We start from the raw sequence: 22692 nt of genomic DNA on the forward strand, positions 1-22692 counted from the left end.
CAGCCTTTGGGCAGGCGTTAATTTTTTAAAGTAAAATGTGTGGCTTCGCTGCACATTTTGCTTTCTGGATTGCGTGGGAATAACTAATAGGCTCATCAACATGCATTTGCATGTTGCGGGTGCTATTAGTTTCGGGGGGTTGGCCGCGCGTTTTCGACGCGCTATTACCACTTACTGTATAAGGGGTTTGACAGCCGACACTCAATTTTGCCGGCGTCGGTTCTCGAGCCCGCTGACAGCCACGGGCTCGGAAACCGGACGCCGGCAAAATTGAGTGTCCGGTTTTCGGCCCGACAGTTGCCGGCCCAATTAAAAAATTTTTTTCTTTTTACTTTTTACATCCTTTGGGACCTCCAACTTAATATCGCTATGATATTAAGTCAGAGGGTGCACAGAAAAACAGTTTTTACTGCTTTTCTGTGCCCTTTCCCGGTGCCGGCAGAAACTAGCGCCTACCTTTGGGTAGGCGCTAATTTCTTAGCGTAAAATGTGTTGCTTGGCTACAAATTTTACTTTCTGTATCCCGCACGCATACCTAATAGGGCCATCAACATGCATTTGCATGTTGAGGGCGCTATTAGGTGCCACGGGTTGGACGCGCGTTTTCCGCCCCATACTGAATAAGGGGTAAGGGAAAACGCGCGTCCAAGGGCAGGTTAACAGTGCGCTCTGTCGGAGCGCACTGTACTGTATCGACCTGTAACAAAATACCTGGTTCAAAAAAATGAAATTGACATTTTTTGGATAAACACCATTAAAAGGTCTGCCACCCCGAGTAACTTTTTGAACACCCTCACCCCCGACTTGCTTGTCTTAGACCTGCTGCTCTGTCTTTGTGTCTTTACTGCACTGATGGCTCCACAGCTGCACAGACTACTGCTGTCTTCCTCCTCCCCTCCACTTCCCTTAACAACTACACCCACTCTCAGGTCTTCACTGACTATGGTGGTCTGGTTCCTCCTCCCATGCTAGAGAAAGGTTGGTGTGGGGGGAGAGAGTGGTAGGGATAGATTGGTGAGAAGGAACCCACCCACCCCCCAAAAAAACAATCACTGGTTTTATATATCTGCATAAAACTCTGAGGTTAATATTTAGAGAGCTGGTGAGTGGCAAAAATATCCAGGGAAAGTTACATACTTAACTTTTCCTGGATATTCAGAGGGACCTATATGCACAAATATCCCACTTAATATACTCAGATAAAGTTAATCACTTAATTTTATCTGAGTAAAGGTAGGACTATATTTTTTGGACCAGATTTATGCACATATTTTACCTGGATAAGGCATATAGGATATATGTGCTCACCAGGTAAAGTTGAGCTCTATCCCAGAACACTTTCAATTTTTATGTGGGTAAATTTTGTGCGCACAAAAAACATTTTGCACACAAAATGTATGCATTTAACATGTGAAAATATTCAAAGTTCAGTTTTTGTGCATGTAACTTGAAAAGTTATGCACACAAAGGCTTTTAATGTCGACTTCTATGTGGCACAGAAACGAGCAGGCAAGGGCTTTCTCCCAGTGCTTTATTCACAGTGGAAATCAGCATTTCTAAATTCACAAACATTTAACATAGGCCAGTTATGCTGAAGGGGCTGCCTTACCCTTCTACTCACAATTAGGACAGAAGTGTTACAGGAGCTGCCTTCTCCTGGAGTCCCTGGTACCTCTCTTGCCTCCCCTAGAGTTGTACTCTTAACCCTGTTCTCAGCATCTTGCTTTTGGAGGTACCTAGTTGCCTTATATTTTTTAAGGTGGACCAGGCCAGATGCCTAGTCCAGCGCTGGTTAAGGAGGGTTTTCAGGTATACTCCTTTACTCTCTATAATAGCTAAAAGAAAATAAACATTGAAATGTATAAATTATAAACACTTAGGACCTGATATTTATTCAGTGCCATTTAGACGGATAAGTTCAGGCATATCCGGCTAAGCCACTGTTTTAATATTCAGCCACATTCAGAAGCCACACTTAGCCAGATAAGTATTTATCCAACTAAATAGTTATCCAGCTAAGTAGTGGGCAGGACAGGCATTCAGGGTAGGGAAAAGCTACTTATATGGCTAGCTTAGCTAGATAAGTGGGAATATTCAGACTTATCCAGATAAGTTAGTAGAATAAGCTAGCCCTGCTATTGAGCAGATCTAAAGTTTGTCAGATAGACTTATAGTTATCTGGGTATATTCAGTGGATATATTCAATGTTTATCCAGCTAACTTGTTCAGCTGGATAGTGGCTGAATATTGATTTCCTAAAATCAGACGTTCTAGATGTAATGTACATATGCTATCTCTACCTTCTACCCTCCCTTCCTTGCGCTCTCACCAGAGACTGATGCTGTGTGCTCTGACCCTCTCTGTGTGCATTAACACTGACTCGTTCTAGTTGTCATCCAAAACCCTTTGGTTAGCAGTAAAGGACAGAGAACTTATCAGTAAGGTTGACCAATACTCTTCATTTCATCTTTCCACAGGATGATCCCATTGGGAACCTGAACACAGCCTTCGAGGTGGCGGAGAAGTACCTGGACATCCCCAAGATGTTGGATGCTGAAGGTGTGCAGCATTTCTGATATACCGTATATTATTGGGATTTAAGGGGACAGTAATCATATTTTATCCAGGGGAGTGTAGCCCCTGTCCCAATCTGGTTCTGGCATAAGGGACTCATGGGGAGGCTCTTAGCTAGGGCAGGCCCCGTGACCTCTCGGAGTTTCTACTCAGGAGGGAAAGATCTTACTATCAAGCCCTTTAGGGTTTCTCATTGCTGGGGTTCTTCTGTGCATCTGCCCAGGAAGCAAAACAAAGATAAGCACTACACATATTCCTAGACTTTTGTTCAAAAATAAAAGGTTTCCTGTTACTAAATGGCAGGTAAAATAAAGTTCAGCTAATGATCATTAATAGCTAGTACATCTAACAGCAAACAAAAGTCCAAAGCAATATGAAAAATAAATCTGTCACATTCTGCAGGAATCACTACTGCCCTCCCCACCATGCCCTTACAAATACCTGCTTTGGAGCCAGCACTTCTCCTGTATCACAGCAGCTCTTCACACTCTGTTGAGTTTCTGGCTGACTCTTTTTTAACCAGCAGCTCCTTAGGATTTTTTCCTTCAATGGGCAGTTCTTTTTTTTTTTTCCCCCCCAAACTCTCACCAGGACCTTCTCAATAAGTATTTTTCCTAGGTTCTCTCACAACAGCTGAAGAAATTCCAACGTATCTGATCTCTGGTAATCTCTTCTCTTCAAGTTTCTTAGAGTTCTCCCTTTTGCAAACCCCAGAACTTTGTCTCCCTCCTGGAAGTATTGAGTACCCTTCCCTTCAGTCTCAGTCCCCTTCACTGGGCAGGAGATTCTCTCTTCTTCAGAGTCTTCAGTTGGGAAATGGTCCCACTCCAGGTATCTTCTCTGTGTAAGGAAAGACCACACTAGCACCACTCTGTCAGGAGATAGCACCCTAAGATTGATGTAGGCAGATTGGCTTCTCAGAGTCCAATGTCAAAATCCAAACTCAATTTCCTACTGCATCACATGGGTACATAACTTTTATTAAGACTAAGACCCCCTTCTACTGGGGAGTGTCAAAATGGAAGCAGGGGACAACGTGCAGCAGCCATCAGGAGATGCAGGGGAGGATTTCTTTGACATACCCCCGCTGATGCTTATCCCGGTTCCCTTGCTAGCTCTCCCGGTACCCCCGGGGGACTCCCCTACTGACCCCCCCCCCCCCCCCCCGCATTCTCGGCGGAGTTCATTGTGCTTATGCACAATGCTTACCTGCAGCGCCTGGAGAATCCTAGGGTTTCCGGGTTTGAGCCACCAGTCAAGGCTCCCTGGCTATCGGAGACACCCATGGGGGCCCAGGGCACTTGGGGGGGGAGGCACCAGGGCCGGACCTGGGGGCATCCCGGGTACATCTTGCCCTCCCCTCGGGGGGAGGGGTGGCCCCTCTCCCGGATCCAGGGCTAGATCTGCCGTCTTCACTTGGGGATGATCCGCTCCTCGCTGCGTAACTGGAAGGAGATGATCCGCAGGTCCTTCGCATCTTTCAAAAGGAGGAGCTAGAGGACCTAATCCCTCATATCCTGCAGGAGCTGGACCTCAAGCCTCCCCTAGACCCTCCAGGACCCCCCCCCCCCCCCCCGTGCCAGTCGTCGCCTCTTCTAGCAAGAAAGGGGATCCAGTTCTGGCTGGCCTGCGCCTCTTGTTCCGGGCCTTTCCCACCCACGCCACCTTCCTACAGCTCCTGGCCAGGGAATGGGATACTCCCGAAGCCTCCCTCAGGGTCGGCCGGGCGATGGAAAAACTTTATCCGCTTCCAAAAGACTTCCTGGAGCTCCTCAGGGTTCCTAAGGTGGATTCAGCGGTGTCGGCGGTTACCAAACGGACAACAATACCGGTCACTGGTGGGACAGCACTGCGTGACCTCCAGGATAGGAAGCTGGAAGTCTACCTAAAGAGGGTTTTTGAGGTCTCGGCCCTGGGAGTTCGTGCTGCCATTTGTAGTTCTTTTGTGCAGAGGGCTGGACTCCGTTGGGTCCAACAACTTCTCACTTCCCAGGAACTACCACCGGAGGACGCAATCCAAGCGGACCGCCTGGAGGGCGCATAGCCTACGGAGCGGATGCTCTGTACGATCTGCTCCGGGTCTTAGCAAGGTCCATGGTCTCCGTGGTCTCGGCAAGGCACCTCCTCTGGCTTCGCAACTGGTCGGCAGATTCATCTTCCCAATCCAGCCTGGGATCTCTTCCTTTCAAGGGCAAGTTTCTCTTCGGAGACGACCTCAACCAGATCATTAAGTCTTTGGGGGAAAATGCGGTCCTTCGTCTGCCCAAGGACCGCCAGTGGCCTAATCGATCGTTCACTTCTTTCCGGAGTCGGCCCAGCGCTCAACGCCGCTATCGCAGTCCCCAGCAGACGGTGCCCTGGGCTCCATCCACCAGAACACAGTCGTGGTCCCGTTCCTTTCGTGGACGCAGACCACCCAGGGAGGGGGCTCCGCAAGGGGTTTTCTCCAAATCCCTCCAATGATGCCAGGCTCACCCATTCCTCGACCCCCCCGGATCGGAGGACGACTATCCCTCTTCTACGAGGAGTGGGTTCAAATCACCTCGGACCAGTAGGTCCTAGACATCCTAAGGAACGGCTACGCATTGGAGTTTGCTCGCACCACAAGGGACAGATTTCTCTTCTCACCGTGCAGTCCGAGTCACAAGCGACAAGTTGTGCAACAAGCCCTTGACAGGCTCCTGGATCTCGGGGCCATCTTGCCCATCTCCTCCGGAGAGGTGGGTTCGGGCCATTATTCAATCTACTTTGTCGTACCCAAAAAGGACGGAGCCTTCCGCCCAATCTTGGATCTCAAGGAGGTCAACAAGTCCCTCCGGGTCCTTCGCTTCTGAATGGAGACCCTGCGCTCCATGATCACGGCGGTACATCAGGGAGAGTTGCTCGCCTCTCTGGACCTGAAAGAGGCCTATCTCCACTTTCCAATCCGCAAGGCTCATCAGAGATTTCTGCATTTCAAGATTCTCAACCAGCACTTTCAATACCAGGCTCTCCCCTTCGGATTGGCGACCGCCCCGCGGACGTTCACAAAGATCATGATTGTAGTGGCAGTGGCTCTCCGACGGGAGGGAATCCTAGTCCATCCCTACCTGGACGATTGGCTCATCCGGGCGAAGACCTTCTCCCAGGGACAGCGGGCGGTCTCCCGGGTCGTTCAACTCCTTCAATCTCTCGGCTGGGTGGTGAACTTCGCCAAGAGCAGTCTCAGGCTTTCGCAGCATTTGGATTTCTTAGGCGCTTGCTTCGACACGGTTCAGGGCAAGGTTTTCCTATGCCCGGACAAGGCGCAATCTCTCCGAGACCAGATCCAATGCTTCACCATGCTTCTGGAGCCCATGTCTTGGGATTATCTGCAGATCCTGGGATCCATGGCCTCCACCATCGATCTAGTACCATGGGCATTCACGCATCTGCGTCCCTTACAAGCAGCACTACTCTCACGCTGGAAACTGGTATCGCAGGACTACCAGCTAATCCTCCCTCTCCCCTCGATTGCCAGATCCAGCCTCCTTTGGTGGTTGGATCCACTGCATCTCGCACAAGGCACCTCGCTCGAAATGCCGGATTGGGTGGTGGTCACCACCGACGCCAGCCTGACGGGTTGGGGAGCAGTGTGTCAACGAAGCTCCGCCCAGAGGATCTAGGGAGGGTGCACTGGCTGATATGTCAGCATCCTCCGAAACTTTGTCTGACTCCATCTGCTGGACTGGGAACATAACCCACCGTCTGGACTGATCCTTGGTACTACAGGAACAAAAATTAGCAGGTAAGGAAGTAATTTTCTTCTGTTTGGGATCCTGCCAGGTACTTGTGACCTAGATTGGCTACTGTTGGAAACAGGATACTTGGCTTGATGGACCCTTGGTCTGACCCAGTATGGCAATTCTTATAGCCATAACAGTTAAGGGCAACTACACTAGTAAGGGGCAATTTGGGAGTCCTCTTACAGGAGGATAAGGAATATCATTGAATTAGTGATAATGTCTGATGTCCATTCTGACTGTAATAAGTAAGTATATACAACATTAAGAGGCCTGTCCTCTCCTCAGACTGAAGTCAGTGAGATCCATATTCAAACGATTTGCCCAGCTAACTTTAGGAATTAGCCCATCAAACCTTTGGGGTTTAAATTACATTCCCACCTTGCTGAGTGGTTAAATTATGTGTGGGCATGAAAAGAGGCAGTGTTGGAGACATTCCCAGGGTGTGGTAAAACTTTAGCTGATCAGCACTGTCTGGCTAAAGTTATGCTGGTAAGTCAGGTGGGGGAGAAAGGCTGCCCCAAAATTATCCAGCTAAGCTGCTTACAGGCTCTTTGAATATGGAATTCAGTGTGTTCAGCATTAATGGAGACCTGCCATTTCCTAAAGATAGAATTAGTGAGTGCAGAGTAAAAGTGTTAAATTTTAGTGCATTGGGTCCATACTGGGACACTGGGCCAGTTCTAGCTCATAGGGAAAAGTACCCCATAACATTATGCTTGGACTTTGGATCAGAACTGGCTCAAAGGAAGGAGTGCCTCCTAACACATGCTGGGAGATTGGCATTCCTCCCTCTGATCCAAGCCAACATCCTACCATAATGTTGGGGGATATTCTTCCCACTAATCAAATACTGACCCAATACAGAACCTCAACTGTATAGAAAAATCTTTTGCTATATTTCTAATCCAATTTATTAGGCATTCTATGGGGATAATAGTTGTTACTAATAGCCACCCTACCTTTGTTCTCTCTGCAGATATCGTAAACACCCCAAAGCCTGATGAGAAAGCGATCATGACTTATGTGTCTTGTTTCTACCATGCCTTTGCTGGAGCTGAGCAGGTACTTCAGATGAGGGCTGTTGGCCTCTGTCTCTGCTTGGGGAAATGTCGTTGACCTGTCTCTGCTGATTCTCCCTCTTCCTCGCGTGTTTTACCCACTCACAGCCATGGTGCTTCAGTTGCTCTAATGTTTTGTCACTGATGCACAGCTAGTGGCAATGCCATAGACTGATCCATGCAGGATCATCCAGTGGGGTAGCCTCTAATGACTAGGGTAACCTCTGACAGTTCTTACTCATTTGTTGTAGATTTGTAGTCAGCTGAAATCTGCTTCAACTCTGCATGCTTAGCTCCATGTTGAAAAGAATGGATTAATCCAATCCTGGTTTTATCACAGTCTATGCACCGTGATGTCATTTCTGTTGCTTTTCTTAAGGAAATAGAAACTATATCTCCATGCATGTAATAGAGTAAAACTAGGATAGGATCTCTTTCTCCTACCCTCTGTGTGACCTTGAAGAAATTACATGTCTCTACACTGGGTATTAATAATATCACCATGACTTTTCCTCTATGCCATCTTACAGCATGGATACCAGAAATGAACCACTGGGCTTTCCATCCCACAGGTGGCAGAATGTCTGTTTTGCCAGTTATTACAGCATGTACTGGGATCCTATTTGGGTGACAGACATTATACAAGCCCAAATTTCTGATATTATTTCTCCCCTTGAAATTACCTACTTCCTCTCTTCTCAGGCTGAGACTGCTGCAAACAGGATCTGTAAAGTGCTGGCTGTGAACCAGGAGAATGAGAAGCTGATGGAAGAATATGAGAAATTGGCCAGTGAGGTAAGATATCCAAACTCCCAGGGGCACATCTGATACCTAAGGGAAAGATTCTCAGAAAGCAAACAAATAGCTGGCTTTTTTATAACTTGCTGATCTGAGGAGAATTTGCAAACACTAATGAGTTAGTTTGTGGTTGAAAATTCATGTATAGTTAGCTAGCTATATTTAATAAACCTCCTGGGGTTCATTTTCAGCCCCTGTGCGGCTCAGCTAGTTAGCTGGTTAAACATACCCAGCTAACTAGTAGGGTATATTCAGTGGCACTGTCACGCCACTGAATATACTCAGCTATCCTGGGTGCGACTAGGATGGCAAAAAACCTTAGCTGGCTAAAGTGAATTTTCAATACTAACCAGTTATAGTTATGTCTGCTATTCCTGCACATAGATTACACTTAGCTGGCTAGTGTGGAAAATTCACTATAAGTGGCTAAGATTTTTCCTTCATCTCAATTACATCCCTAGGAAAACCTACTTTATAGTAAAAGTAGCTAAATATAGCTGCCTAGTAGTGGATTATCAAAATAGTGTTGAGTACTCAGTTTAGCTAAGTTAATTTTTAGCCATTTATTTATTTTTTATTTATTTAAGGCTTTTATATACCGACTTTCTTGATACAAATAAAATCAACTCGGTTTACATCGAACAAGCAGTAACTATAAACAACCAATAACAAGAGACAATTTGAAAGGAGTATAAAGTTACATTATAACAAGGATATGTTAACTTGGAGTAGGAAATAAGAGAGGGCACGAAGAGAAGGTAAAATATACAATGGAGTATATGAGGGAGGCGAGGAACAGTCCTCATAATAACTTTTAAACATCCTTATAGTAGTAATTTGTGTACATGATTTAGAGCTTGTTTATATTTAGAGCCATAATTTAGCCACTTAGATTGCAGCTGAAATTAATCCTAAAACTAGTTGGTAAAAATTCCAGGGTTAAGTTCCTAAACTTAGCTGGGTATTCTGAAAATAAATACTAGTTAGCTAAATTCTTTCCTCAACGCCACCTCCAAAGATGACCACTTTGTGAGTGGCTAAATCTAGTCACTGGTTTATTAGCTCAATGAGGATGGGGATTTTTCATTCTTGGGGATCTAACTGATGAATTCTGTAGTTAGGTGCTAGATCCTTATGAATACTAGGCTGGCTCTCCAGTGATAATGGGAAGTTATACTTAGCCAGCCTGAAGTACATTTTGAAAATGTCAGGTCTAGCTGCCTAACTCCTAAAGTTAACAGCTAGATCCTTTTACAAATGGACTCCTATTCAACTTAGCTCGTTAGGATAAATGAAGACCAGAGGGGTCACCAAGCCCAATTTTTTGATGGTCTAAACCTCGTGCATATAGTCAGCTTTGCAGCAATGAAAACATTTCTTTCTTGACCTTATATATAGCAATTGGCCAAGTCCCTGGATCAGTATTGGAGTCTAATTAAGTCATACTGCCAAAAGACCTAGGTCATCCCAAAGAGACTGATGCAATCCTGGTTGCACAGCCACCTTCATTGCACACATGGTAAAGTGTAAAGTGACTTGCCCAAAAACCACAAGGAGCAGCTATAGGATTTAAACTCTGGGTTCCCTGGTTTGCCGTACACTGCTCTAACTGCTAGGCTACTGCTTCTTTAGTATCAGCATCGGGATTTTTTTTTAGGATGGGTTTGATTGCAGACTTTTTGAGAAATCTGGGTAGCGAGCCTTGGATTGAATGGCATTTATTATTACATGGAGGTGTAACATGGAAATCTAGAATATGACAGTAGATAAGGACCATGAAGCCCTTCTGGTCTGCCCAATTTGCTTCCTTTTGCAATGTTATAGCCCCCAGTTGGTCTCAGTTTTCCTTTCACTTCTTTGCAGTTAAGAGTCCTCTGTCCTTATCCTATCAACTCTTGAAGTCTACTAATATTTTTGCCTCCACCATCTCCACTGGGAGGTCATCCAATTCATTCACTATCCTCTCATAAAGAAATATTTTTTAATGTTACTCTTGAGTTTACCCCTTTTGAAACTTATATTGTGATATTTTGTTCTAGAATTTTCCTTCCACCGAAAAATGTTTACTATTTGTGCATTATTTATATCTATGAGGTACCTGAATATCTGTATCATATCACTTCTTTCCTACTCTGTTTTCTAGGTATAAGTCCTTAAGTCTCATCTCATAGGGCTTCTGGTGCAGAGACTGCTCCATTTTAATAGACCTTGTCTCAGCCAGCTCCATTCTATCTATGTACATTTATATGCAAACTTCTGAAAATCAAAAGTATGCACTTAAATGTTATCCCTGCCCCTACTCTGTTCCCCGGAATACCCCATTCCTTTTGAAGATGTCCCTGGTAGTCTAGAGGCAGCCCAGATCACCCCTTAGTCTCTGGGCCGCTCAACACCAGTTTGAAAGTTTATAGGGCAAAAGCAAGTCAAAAGCTAGTCAGCACCATTTTGAAAAATGGCGTTAAACAGCCCAGAGTCTGGGGGGGGGGGGGGGTGCTCTGGGCTAATTCTAGACTATCAGGGATATCTTAAAAAATGTTTCCTAAGGGGGTCTGGGGGTTGTGGGTCATTAGATGTCAGGGACAACTTTAATTGTCCCTACTTTAATTATATCGCCCATAAAATATTATTTTTCGCACATTATGCCCTTATCGCAGCTATATAAATAGACACTTAAGTTTGAAATCTTCTCCAGAGGCGCATCTGAGCTGGCCGCTTTTTTATCGGGTTAAATTTGTGTGCTTTGAAAATTTGTAAGTGGGACAATGTAAAACCTGGGGAAATCTTTTTACTATGAACCTCTTAGTTTAGGCTGATAAAAAAAACATTTGTGGCATTGGCATAGTTACACTGAGATAGCGGAATGTGCAATGAGCCTCCTCTGGTGGTAACTGCAAAATGCAACACTTCCACACGTGAGCCAGCAGGTGGCACTCTTTGTTGAGCTGCTCTCCGTAGGCCAGAAGGTTTTTATTTCCAGTTCCAGCTGTGACATTCCATTATTGCAGTGTGCAGTTGTGGATTTTAATATTTGGATGTGAGCCATTTTGTGTTCATTAATGGCTAGGAAATATTCTAGCTGAGCCTCTAGCAAAGATTTCCACTGGATTGTGCTTTATATCCTGTGCCCCAGACTGAGTGCTGGTGCACACAGGGAGCTTTTCTTAGTGTTGACAGGAAAGTACTGCAGCCAAAAAAAAGTCAGCATCTACTGCTTGGCCAGTGTGAGGGCAGATCGGCAAGAGTCCTGTGCCATGCATGCTAAAAGAATACGATGGTTCTCGTATGTGATACCAGCCTTTCTGTTCACTCTCCCGCATTCTTAACCTGCCCCTGGCCTTTCATTGATTGCAGCTGCTGGAATGGATCCGTCGTACTATTCCCTGGCTGGAGAACCGCACACCTGAGAAAACAATGAGTGCCATGCAGAAGAAATTAGAGGATTTCCGGGACTACCGACGTGTGCACAAACCACCTCGTGTGCAGGAGAAGTGCCAGCTGGAGATTAACTTCAACACCTTGCAAACCAAGCTGAGGCTCAGCAACAGGCCTGCCTTCATGCCCTCCGAGGGCAAGATGGTCTCGGTGAGTAAGTGGCTGGCCCTAGCACTGCAAGATCTCAGAAACACATGCTGTCTATGGTAACAGAGATTTTCCTGGGCCTTGGATACATAAAAGGCCCTTTTCATGAAAGGGGATTTACTAGGGTTTGGTACACTTGCACTGTGGTGAATTCATGAAATACTGCTTTCTCTCTCTTTTTGTGTAGGACATTGCTAATGCTTGGAAAGGCCTGGAGCAGGTGGAAAAGGGCTATGAGGAATGGCTGCTGACCGAGATCAGGAGGCTTGAACGCTTGGACCACCTGGCCGAGAAGTTTAAACAGAAAGCCTTTCTGCACGAGTCCTGGACACGAGGTATTTACATGAGGGGAGGCAGCTCTCATAACATGTGATGGTGCCTTGCAATCAATACTACATTATTCTGTTTGCTGCTGGAAAATCTTGGACAGCAATCTAAGGAATCTCTATCAAATCAGAATCCAAGTAATTTTTCCAGGCCAATGAAGCTGCCTGATCACCACGAGGTCAATATTCAAAGGGTTTTTCTGGCTAATATAGAATTAGCCGGACAAACCCCAATGTTTGGAAATTTTCCCCTGCTCCCTGGCTAAATTTTGTCCAGGCTAATTGTTGCCCATACAAAACATAGCTGGGTAAAAAGCAGCAGTGCTGTGGGGATTCCCAAAGTGTATTTTCACTTTGTCCAGGCAGCACTGATATTCGTCGTTATCTGGACAAAGTTAACCAGATAAGTTTGGCCCAATAAATAGGCCCAAATTGCCCTGGTAACTTTATATGGATAGATTCTGTGACACTAATAGTCAGATAAGTGTTGCTAAATATCTAGATAAAATTACCACTCAGGTTTTTGAGTATGGATGCCCAATAACCACTGTCTATAGGGCTCTCCTCTTGGAGACGTTCATCAATAGGGACTCCTTTCGCTGGGAGACCCTCACATGTTTGGACCTCCTGTCTGGGTTGCTCACAAGGCATCCTTCCCAGTGGATACTGACTGTCAGCCCTGTCTTTGGGTTCCTCCCTGCCACTCAGGCCTATCTTTTCCTGCAGGCAAGGAAGAGATATTGAGCCTGAAGGACTATGAGTCGGCTTCACTGACAGAGATCCGGGCCATGATACGCAAACACGAGGCATTTGAGAGTGACCTGGCTGCCCACCAGGACCGTGTGGAGCAGATTGCCGCCATCGCGCAGGAGCTCAAGTAAGAGCACAATACTGTGGTGCCAGATCAAAAGCCCTCTGCAGTGGGTACCCATCTCTCCTTGGAAAAGACAAGGAGAAAAAGCAGAAGACAAATTTTGGAAGGAAAAAAGGGAAGAAGACAAATCTGAAGGAAAAAGGGAAAGAAATAGCTTCAGTACTCATATGAGGCTTAGGAAAAAACAATATTTTGCAATACTGTGATGGCTAGGCCTTGTATTGTACCAACAAAAAAACTATCCATACCGGAAGCTGTAGATGGGCAATCAAAAAGAGAGCACTATAAGGAGACAGCAGAGAAAAATAACTAAGGAAACGGAGGGAGAAACAGGGTGGGAAAGAGATAGGAAGAGCTGTGAGGAAAGGGAGGAGAGGGAGCAACAAGAAAGCCCTACAATGCCCAGCTTGAAAGTCACAAACTAATCCCACAAATAATGGTGTGTACTCTGCTTGCTGATGGATGTTTTGTGGTGTCATCAGAGTTAATCCTTGGTGGGAAAATGTCCCCTCCGTGTTCACTGCTACCCCATTAAAATGAACTGTGATAAAAATTCTCTGCCACATAGCTTTCAACCTGCTCATACAGAATGTCAGGTTTTGTCTGTCAGGAGCATGAATATCATGTTAGGTATCATCTGAGGCTGCTGGCAGTTATGCAAACAGCATGGTGGGATTTTTGTCCTGATGTAAATTTGCCCCTTTCTCTTTCCATTTATGACAGAGAAGAAGGGACCTTAATTTAAATAAAAAAAAAATAAAAAAAAAATTAAGGGGGTGGGAGTGGCTCTTGGCCCCGCAAAATATATTGTGGCATACGTTAGAAATCCTGACATGCTTTTCATGTTACAGTGAGTTGGACTATCATGATGCTTCCTCTGTGAATGCCCGCTGCCAGGCAATCTGTGACCAGTGGGACAACTTGGGCACACTGACCCAGAAAAGGAGAGACTCCCTCGAGGTAAGGGCACGAGGCATTTGGCATCCACTGACGTGTTGCATGAAGGCCCTACAGGAGACCTAGGCCATGCCGTGGGAAGAGGACAAATAAAAGCAGATGATCTTGTAGGGGACAGAGGTTATGCCTGAAGGTGGCCTTGCTGGCCAGAAGGAGACCTGACTAAGTGAGTAATACATCCCTATGCTTCCCTTCCATCAGCGTGTAGAGAAGCTCTTGGAGACCATTGACCAACTGTACTTGGAGTTTGCAAAGAGAGCCGCTCCCTTCAACAATTGGATGGATGGAGCCACAGAGGATCTGCAAGACATGTTTATAGTACACAGCATTGAGGAGATCCAGGTATGGGAGTTGATGTGCTAACACACACTCACACACACACACACACTCACAGATAGCAGCATTGAGAAGATCCAGGAATATCTGGTGAGTTGTTCATTATACACACAAACATCATCGAGATTATCCAGGACAGGGATGTTTTCACTGATAACACATGGTATTGATGAGATCCATGCAGTGTGCATTCCCTGCATTTTCTAAAGGTAGCTATTTTTTTCTTTTTGCTTCTGTCCTCTTGCAGAGCCTGATCACAGCTCACGAGCAGTTTAAGGTCACACTGCCTGAGGCAGACAAGGAGAAGAATGCCATCTTAGGAATCCAGGCTGAAATTCAGAAGATAGCTCAGACCTATGGGATAAAACTATCTGGCGTCAACCCCTACACCAACCTCACCCACTTGGATATCTCTAACAAATGGGACTCTGTGAGTATGAGCCGCAGATCTGAAACCTGTCACTGGGATGGGAACATCTCTGTTCCTTCTGTCTTCTACTAGTAGTGACCACACAGTCAGTCACGTGGGGGGGGGGGGTCACCCCTCCCCTCCCCTCCATTCTGTGCGAGTAGTTAGTCACACTGGTGGGCGATAGGCAGGTAAGAAGGTCTCCCCTTCTGTATGTCATTTGGTCTGTCACACCCTTTTTCTGTTCTGTAGTGCCTCTAACACACCCCTCTCCCACTTCTCTTTCAGGTGAAGCATTTGGTGCCCCACCGAGACCAGACACTTCAAGAGGAGCTAGCACGTCAGCAGGCTAATGAGCGTCTTCGCCGGCAGTTCGCAGCACAAGCAAATGTCATTGGACCCTGGATTCAGTCCAAGATGGAGGTGAGAGAGAGGCATGTTTATAAGAGTCACTATACCTGGATTAGATTGGGGAGGAGATAGTGATTGAGGAGTGTCTCTATAATGCTAAGCCAGAATGGGTGGGAGAGTAGTGAGAAAGATACATTTAGAAGACTCACCATATTGTGGATGGGACTGGGGGAAGCAGGTAAGAGGGAGGTGTCCCTATAACACAATCACCAAATGTATTCTGAGAAGATATTTGTTCCTATTGGCTGAATCAGACTCAGTGGAAGATCCTTGAGTGGCTGTTCATCATGGAGATGGTACGGGTGGAGTACTGCCCAATGTCGACCTCTATCGATTGGAGGCTGCTTCTTGTACCCATAGTCCCGGAGTCTTTCTTCTTATATATCCTTGCTGCTCCTGGAATTCGGATGGGATTTCAGGGGAGAAGCCTTAGTATGCACAGGCATACTCTTGACCTCTGGCTTCCAGAAATGGTCTTCGTGCCTTTTCTCTGTCTTACCAATATCCTGTGTGCCATGCATTCTGCATTTTCACAGGCGATTGATGGCCAATAAAATTCCTTTTACTTGGGTAAACTCAGTGTTTATTCCACCAGATGGGGGGTAGGCCAGTCAACAGTCTGCCTTGCATATGCCTTATATCAGGTGAGCTTTGATCAAGGCTCACTGCTGAGCTTTCCACTGTGTCACCGAGTATCAGCATGGTGCACCCCATGGTTAGTAGCCTTTACATGCCATGGCACTCTTATTTCCATTCCATCTGACCTAGGAGGTCAGGGGTTTGTTAATGGTCCCTCTGTAGGTGGCGTCTGCCACAGACCCTGGTGCCTTTTTTGACTTCTTTTAATGGGGCCTGAGCATCAGACATAGGTATGCATAAGCAATCTATTCTTCATTTTCGGATACTGGTCTCTAGGCCCTAGTTGGTCTACTCAGGTTTTTCCAATATCGAACGAACCTGCACAGTCTGAGGTCAAGAGCTCTGCTTTTCTTCGTAATTGTGCTTTTTCTTTGTCCCAGAGGGCTTTGGTCTAGTGGAGCATGTAAAAGCTCCTGTTACTATCAGGCCGATAGAGTACGGTGTGCTCAGGCCGAGCGCACCATTAGCCCCCACCTGGACGCGCGTTTTTGACGCGCTATTATTACCCCTTATACAGTAAGGGGTAATAGCGCGAGAAAAACTCATGTCCAACCCCCCAAAAACTAATAGCGCCCGCAACAGGCAAATGCATGTTGATGAGCCTATTAGTTATTCCAGCGCCATACAGAAAGTAAAATGCGCAGCCAAGCTGCACATTTTACTCTCAGGAATTAACGCCTGCCCAAAGGCAGGAGTTAATTTTGGCCAGCACCAGGAAAGTGTACAGAAAAGCAGAAAAAACTGCTTTTCTGTACACCCTCCGACTTAATATTTATTTATTTATTTTTAACTTTTTTATACTGACGTTCCTGTAAAAAATACAGGTTTACACTGAACTGAGATGTCGCGATGGAGCGATTACAAGAAACAGGAGATACAAATAACTGGGAGCAGGATCATAGCGATATTAAGTCAGAGGCCCCAAAAATTAAAAAAAATTAAAAATCGTAAAAAAAAATTTCAGCCCGCAACTCGCAGGTTGGAAGACGGACGCTCAATTTTGCCAGACCCACTGATAGCCGCCGCTTCTGTCAATAAGGAGGCGCTAGGGACGCGCTAGTGTCTCTAGCGCTTCCTTATTACCGTGGGCCCTCATTTGAATACAAAATTGTGCGCCCAGGAGAGTGGCCTGGGCGCGTGTCGGGAGAGCGAGTGCTTGCCTCGGAGCACCGGCTCTCACGCGCACTTTACTGTATTGGCGCGTATGTTTGTTTTGATGTAGTAAAATGGGTTTTTGCCGTGCTCTCACACCACACCCCTGCTTTCACAGGGGCTCCTGCCACGATACTGTACTTTTCTTTTTAAGTTCAAATCTTTTATTAACAAAAAAGTCCAGAACAAAGGACTGATGAATACATATCAAGACTAAACATACATAATACAAATCAAAACATATATAGCTACTATAGCTGAATAAGAGAAAAAAAAACCTCATGAAGTAAAGAAAACAATAGTGAAATTGAAGCCATGCATCAGCTGGATAATTGCAAAGAATCAAAATAATCATCCAAAGGTTTCCACACCCGCGACCAGGCAGCTAGACAACGATTCTTAATAGCCCCAGCTTTTTCATATACACAGTATAAACAAATAGAATTCCACCAAAAATGCTCATTAAGTAACTCACTATGCTTCCAGAAAGATAAAATTAAGTGGCTCGTGACCACTAATTAAAAGTCCAGTAATTTACGATGGGTAGGAGGAAGCGCCCCCCAGAAAATAACTATACTGTAAGTGAGTGGAACATTTAAACGCAAAACTCGAGAAATGACCTTCCAAACCTAATGCCAAACAATAGGTACGGTGGGACAAAAAAATAACATGAGTGACAGAGTGAATTTGGGGAGTGAGCAGGTCCAACAATTAGGAGGTCCACAATGCCCTCTGAGATATGGAAAAGGAAGATTGGGTCAAACTGGAAGACAGTGATATACACAATGATAAACACCAAACATATCACCAATCAACCTCTTCAAAAGAATAAGAGCCGTCCGAGCACCAAAAGCATTGTAACCCAAGTGGGGCAAAGAATTGAGAAGACTTGAGGGATTTATAAATCCAAGATGCCAAATGTCCCATAGAACCGAAGTCCCTATACAGGACATATAAGCCAGGAAACTCAGCCAAACAAAAATTGGAAAGCAAGGTAGAGGTTAAATAGTAGGATACTGTACTTTTAATTAGCGTGTCCTAGGGAGTCTCTTTGAGGTGTAGAATCCAACTCTATTCCCTCCAAGAGCCAGTTTACTAGTAGCAGGCTGCCTTAAAAAAAAAAAGAAAAGAAAGAGTCTGTTTATATAAGATTGGTCTCTTGTCATCCAAAACAGTAATACATTTGGCACTGTTCAGTTTTCCCCTTTTTTGTCTGTGGCAGCCTGTAACTTGGACATCACCCATATGTGATACCTGCCATCCTGCTTGTCCTCGGAGAAAGCAGAGCTGCTTACCTGTAACAGGTATTCTCCGAAGATGGCAGGATGTCAGTTCTAACGGCTCCCTCCTGCTTCCCTTTGGAATTGTTTTTTCCAAGTCTTAGTTTTATTATCGACTGAGGGGGTCTTGCCTGGGATGCAGGGAGGTTAATACAGTTGCATATGCTCAGTAGTGCATGCTAAAAGCTTCTAGAATCTTTGAAATTAAAGTTCTGTGCCAAGCTTTGTCAGATGACGTCACCCATGTGTGAGGACTGACATCCTGCTATCCTCGGAGAACAACTGTTACAGGTAAGCAACTCTATCTCCCCTGTTGTTTAACCTTTATATAAAGCAAGACCACTTAGACTGTTCTATCAAATCAATAAATATCACCTCGCTTAGAACAATACCTTTTGCAACATAAATTGTTACCCCACACAACATGTTAAATACTGTAACAACAACTTTTATTTTCTCAATGATTATCAAATTCACATAAATCATATTACCTTACAAAACCTGTAATAAATATCACACTAAAGCATCTCTAATCAATAAGATGTCTAAACAATTTTATTTTTAATCAAAGACCCAATAAGATTCATATTCTGAACCCCCCCAATCAACCCCTTACTATACATCACTTTCACTCACTCACCTCACTCACATACATATGTACTCATCTAAAAAATCAAAATGCCCACAGGCCAAAAAAGTGCACTTAACTTGGGAAACAAAATGTCCAAAATGATGGTAATCTGTCCTTATTATATTTGGTGAACAAATTGTCCAAACTGATGGTAAAATATCCTCAAAAAAAGTGTAATATGGAGCCAAAAATTACAAAAGATACTGTTAAAAAGAGTCCACAGTAAGATGCAGCTCAGGGCCAAATTTTAAAAGGTGTGCGCGGGCACGACAACCCGGCGCGAATAAATCTATGCCCGATTTTATAACATGCGCGCGCTGCTGCGTGCATGTTATAAAATCCAGGCGCCCGCAAGGGGGTGCACAATTGTGCAACTTGCGCATGCCGAGCAACACAGCTTTCCTTTGTCCCCTCCGCCTCCCCCCACCTTCCCCTCCCTTCCCCTACCTAACCCACGCCCCCGGGCCTATCTAGAACCCCCTCCTTACCTTTATCAGGTAAGTTGCGCCTGCCGGGGCAGGCGTAGCTTACTCGTGCCGGCTGACGGCCGGCCCGCGATCCCGGGCACAGCGGCAAATGGCCGCTGTGCCTGGAAGCTCCAGCCATGTCCCTGCCCCGGACCACCCCTGCCCCGCCCCTTTTTGCAAGCCCCGGGACATACGCGCGTCCCGGGGCTTGAGCGCACCACCGAGCCTATGCAAAATAGGCTCGGCGCGTGCAGGGGCAGATTTTCTTGGGTTACGTGCGTAGCCTTTCAAAATCTGTCCCTCAATGAAGAGAAATTCCTTCTGGACTGTTCAACTCCGATAATAGTCATAGCGACACACCATGGGGCAAAGCTTTCAAGGATCACTAAACCTCTTCATTATATGGTTCTTCTTCATAGGACTTAATCCACTCAGAAAATCTTAAATGATCAATCGCATACGACAATGTCTCCCCAAGTGTGCCAGGTTCAAAACACTTATCACCAATGAGCAGTTTCACCAAAAGTGTCCCACGATGTCTGTCCAAAGATGGAGTACTTATACCCAACATTGCACCGTTTCTGCACACCAATAGTGCCTGCATCAGGGGGATAGTATATACTCAGAATCGGCAACAAGACGTGTCTCCATACCAATATGGCATTTTTCACCATATTGGTGGGCAAGTACCAGTGATGGATCTGCTGCGAGAGCAGTGAAGGCAGAAGATGTATCCAGTTTAACTTTAAGAAATATTTTTTGGACTTGAACAGAGTGGGGAGGTTTTTCAATGCCCCTTTCCCCACTGGGATTGCAGTGCTGAGAACATGCCTGATTCCACTCACTTTTCCCCAAGAGAAGTCCCCCAGAAATATCAATAAACAAAGAAGGGAAGAACAAGATTGAGAGACCCCAATCAGATCTCCAAACAGCAAGGGACCAGGATAGGCTGGGTGTCCGAGGAAAAAGATGAACTAAGGTAGGATTTTTGCAGTAAAGTTAGGGACCCCTCCACTAAAATTCCCAGATAGCCACGGGGAGAGTTTGCACATTTAAATATCACGATAGGCTCTACCCAGAGATCTGAATAAAAAACACCTACCTACAAAGGAAAATCAGTCATGCACCATCAGTCAGAGTAAATTCACATTTCTGGACAATGGACTTTAATTTATGATTACCAATCAGTAAACTTTTATTTAACATCCAGTGCCTGGTCATGTCTATTCATTGCAGCCTCTCACCTCATGAGATGCACTTATAGTCTACACACACACTGGGAGCAGCATTGCATCATTTGGGCCACAAGCGAGAGATTACCCCCATAAAAAGGAACCCCCTTAAGAGTCAAGCATGGGATGGAATTTGTAAGCCGGAGCAGCACCGAAGCTATAAATTAGTTGTGTGCCCTGAATCAAGTAATAACTTCCAAAAAAGGGGTTACATATACATGCATATTAAAACATAAAAATAAAACAATAAATTACATCACAAAAAACAATAAATACCGCAATGTGCCGGTATCGCATACGTTAGGGCCTTATCGCGATAGCGGCACATCGAGGTAGTACAATGTAAATTAGGGGAAGGGGGAGGAGTGTGGGCGGGGTTTTATCCAGATATTCAGCAGAACTTACCTGCATACATTTTCCACTGAATATCTGGGTGTTATTATATATATAGATAAAGTTAGATAATTTTTGGCCTGCTATTTGTATGGGCCGACTTGTCTGCACAAATTAAGCCAGATAGCACACAATATGGTGCTATCTGGATAAATATTTTATCCTGCCTACAACACACCTCCATTTTGACCAGGGAACTTTATCCGCACAAAAACTTTGTGTCAACAAAGTTACTTGGATAAAAGAGGTATATTTTTAAAGTCCAAAATTTATGGGAGTAAAAGCCATTTTTACCCACATAAATTTTTGAATATGGACTTCTGTGCTGTTGGCTGTTTTGTTTGTTCAGTGTTTGAATTCTGTTTGATATGTTTTGCTGCTTGCATAGCACTTTGATTTTGTTCACAAACAAGAAAGACAATTTATAAATTAATATATTTTTTTACTTGGAAAAGGTTTGAAATTTCCAAGCAAGTATTTAACCCAAAATTCTAGTATAGGTTTCTTTAAAACTCAGCAGAGGAGTTCTAATCATCACCTTCCACAGAGAACAAAGGAGAAATTATGCACAGGTATGACTTTATGGAAAAGAGAAATCTTACAGGAAAGAAAAGTCCATCTGCCACTCACACAATTAGGGGAGTGTATATAAGAGAAAAAGGAAGTAGGGTGAATGGAAGGGAGTGAGGTAGGATGGGAAGGAATATAAACTAAGGTTCACTTTCAAAGCAGCCAATTTATATAGCCAAAATGGAATAAATTGCAGGGGGAAAAAAGCAGCACAAATTATAAAAGGCAGAGCAAGTTATCTCTCTTGTTCTTTCTCCTCTCCTTTAGGAAATTGGTCATATATCTGTGGATATTAGTGGGTCTCTGGAGGACCAGATGAATCACCTGAAACAGCATGAACAGAACATCATCAATTATAAATCCAACATTGACAAACTGGAGGGAGATCACCAACTTATCCAGGAGGCTTTGATCTTTGATAACAAACATACCAGCTACAGCATGGAGGTAAATCACTGCCTCTCATATTCAACCACATGGTCTTACTGTGCCCTGGTGGTTACATGGTAGCATTAATAGTGGGTGACTTCCTCATTCATCTCTTCTGTTTCTTTCTGTAGCACATCCGTGTGGGTTGGGAGCAGCTCTTGACAACCATTGCCAGAACCATCAATGAGGTGGAGAATCAGATCCTAACTCGTGATGCCAAAGGCATCAGCCAGGAGCAAATGAATGAATTCCGGGCTTCCTTCAATCACTTTGACAGGGTGAGTTGCCCATGATCTTAAGGGCTGCCCTTTCCTGCCTGTTTTCTGGCATGCACTGGTCTATCTCACACATCCCAGGAACTAAAGTTCCCCTGGAAATACAGAGGAAGTTTAGTTCCACCAGAAATATGGAGGAGATAGGGAGCATAATTGTTTTAATGAGGGTTCTTAGAGTGAGGTTTTCTTTGCTGTGCAGTTCGAATTCAATTTAGATGTTTTATAAATAGTTAATTTCAAGTTTAATGGCACTTGTAACAGTAGAAACACTAGGGGACGGAGAGAGGTTTTCTGGGATGCATAGGACAGGTGGGAGTAGTGTGGGGTGCCTCGGATGGTAGGAACCGTGTATGGCACCCAGGATAGCAGAGGCAGTGTGGTGCACCTGGGATGGCAGAAATGGTGTCAGGAAAGAGCAATATGGCCTTTCTGGTTTTGCAAAAGTCATATGGGGTGCCTAGGATGGTGGGAGCAGGGATGGGGCATCTGGAATAGCAGGAACCGTGTGGGTCAGTGGGAGAAGTATGAGGTGCTTATG

At 45.0% G+C, this 22692-nt stretch overlaps 1 protein-coding gene across 1 annotated transcript in view; it reads left to right on the forward strand.

The window, feature by feature from the left end:
- The window catches only part of ACTN3 (actinin alpha 3), a 137525-nt gene that overhangs the window by 90456 nt on the left and 24377 nt on the right, over positions 1 to 22692 (forward strand). Inside the window, exons 7-18 of the mRNA XM_029611232.1 lie at positions 2478 to 2559; positions 7315 to 7400; positions 8099 to 8191; positions 11546 to 11776; positions 11961 to 12108; positions 12826 to 12976; positions 13825 to 13933; positions 14132 to 14272; positions 14514 to 14696; positions 14964 to 15098; positions 21718 to 21897; positions 22011 to 22157. Of these exons, the coding sequence (XP_029467092.1) occupies positions 2478 to 2559; positions 7315 to 7400; positions 8099 to 8191; positions 11546 to 11776; positions 11961 to 12108; positions 12826 to 12976; positions 13825 to 13933; positions 14132 to 14272; positions 14514 to 14696; positions 14964 to 15098; positions 21718 to 21897; positions 22011 to 22157 (1686 nt within the window). The remainder of the gene's footprint in view (positions 1 to 2477; positions 2560 to 7314; positions 7401 to 8098; positions 8192 to 11545; positions 11777 to 11960; positions 12109 to 12825; positions 12977 to 13824; positions 13934 to 14131; positions 14273 to 14513; positions 14697 to 14963; positions 15099 to 21717; positions 21898 to 22010; positions 22158 to 22692) is intronic.

Source organism: Rhinatrema bivittatum, chromosome 8 (assembly GCF_901001135.1).
Source record: "Rhinatrema bivittatum chromosome 8, aRhiBiv1.1, whole genome shotgun sequence".
Taxonomy (NCBI): Eukaryota; Metazoa; Chordata; class Amphibia; order Gymnophiona; family Rhinatrematidae; genus Rhinatrema; species Rhinatrema bivittatum.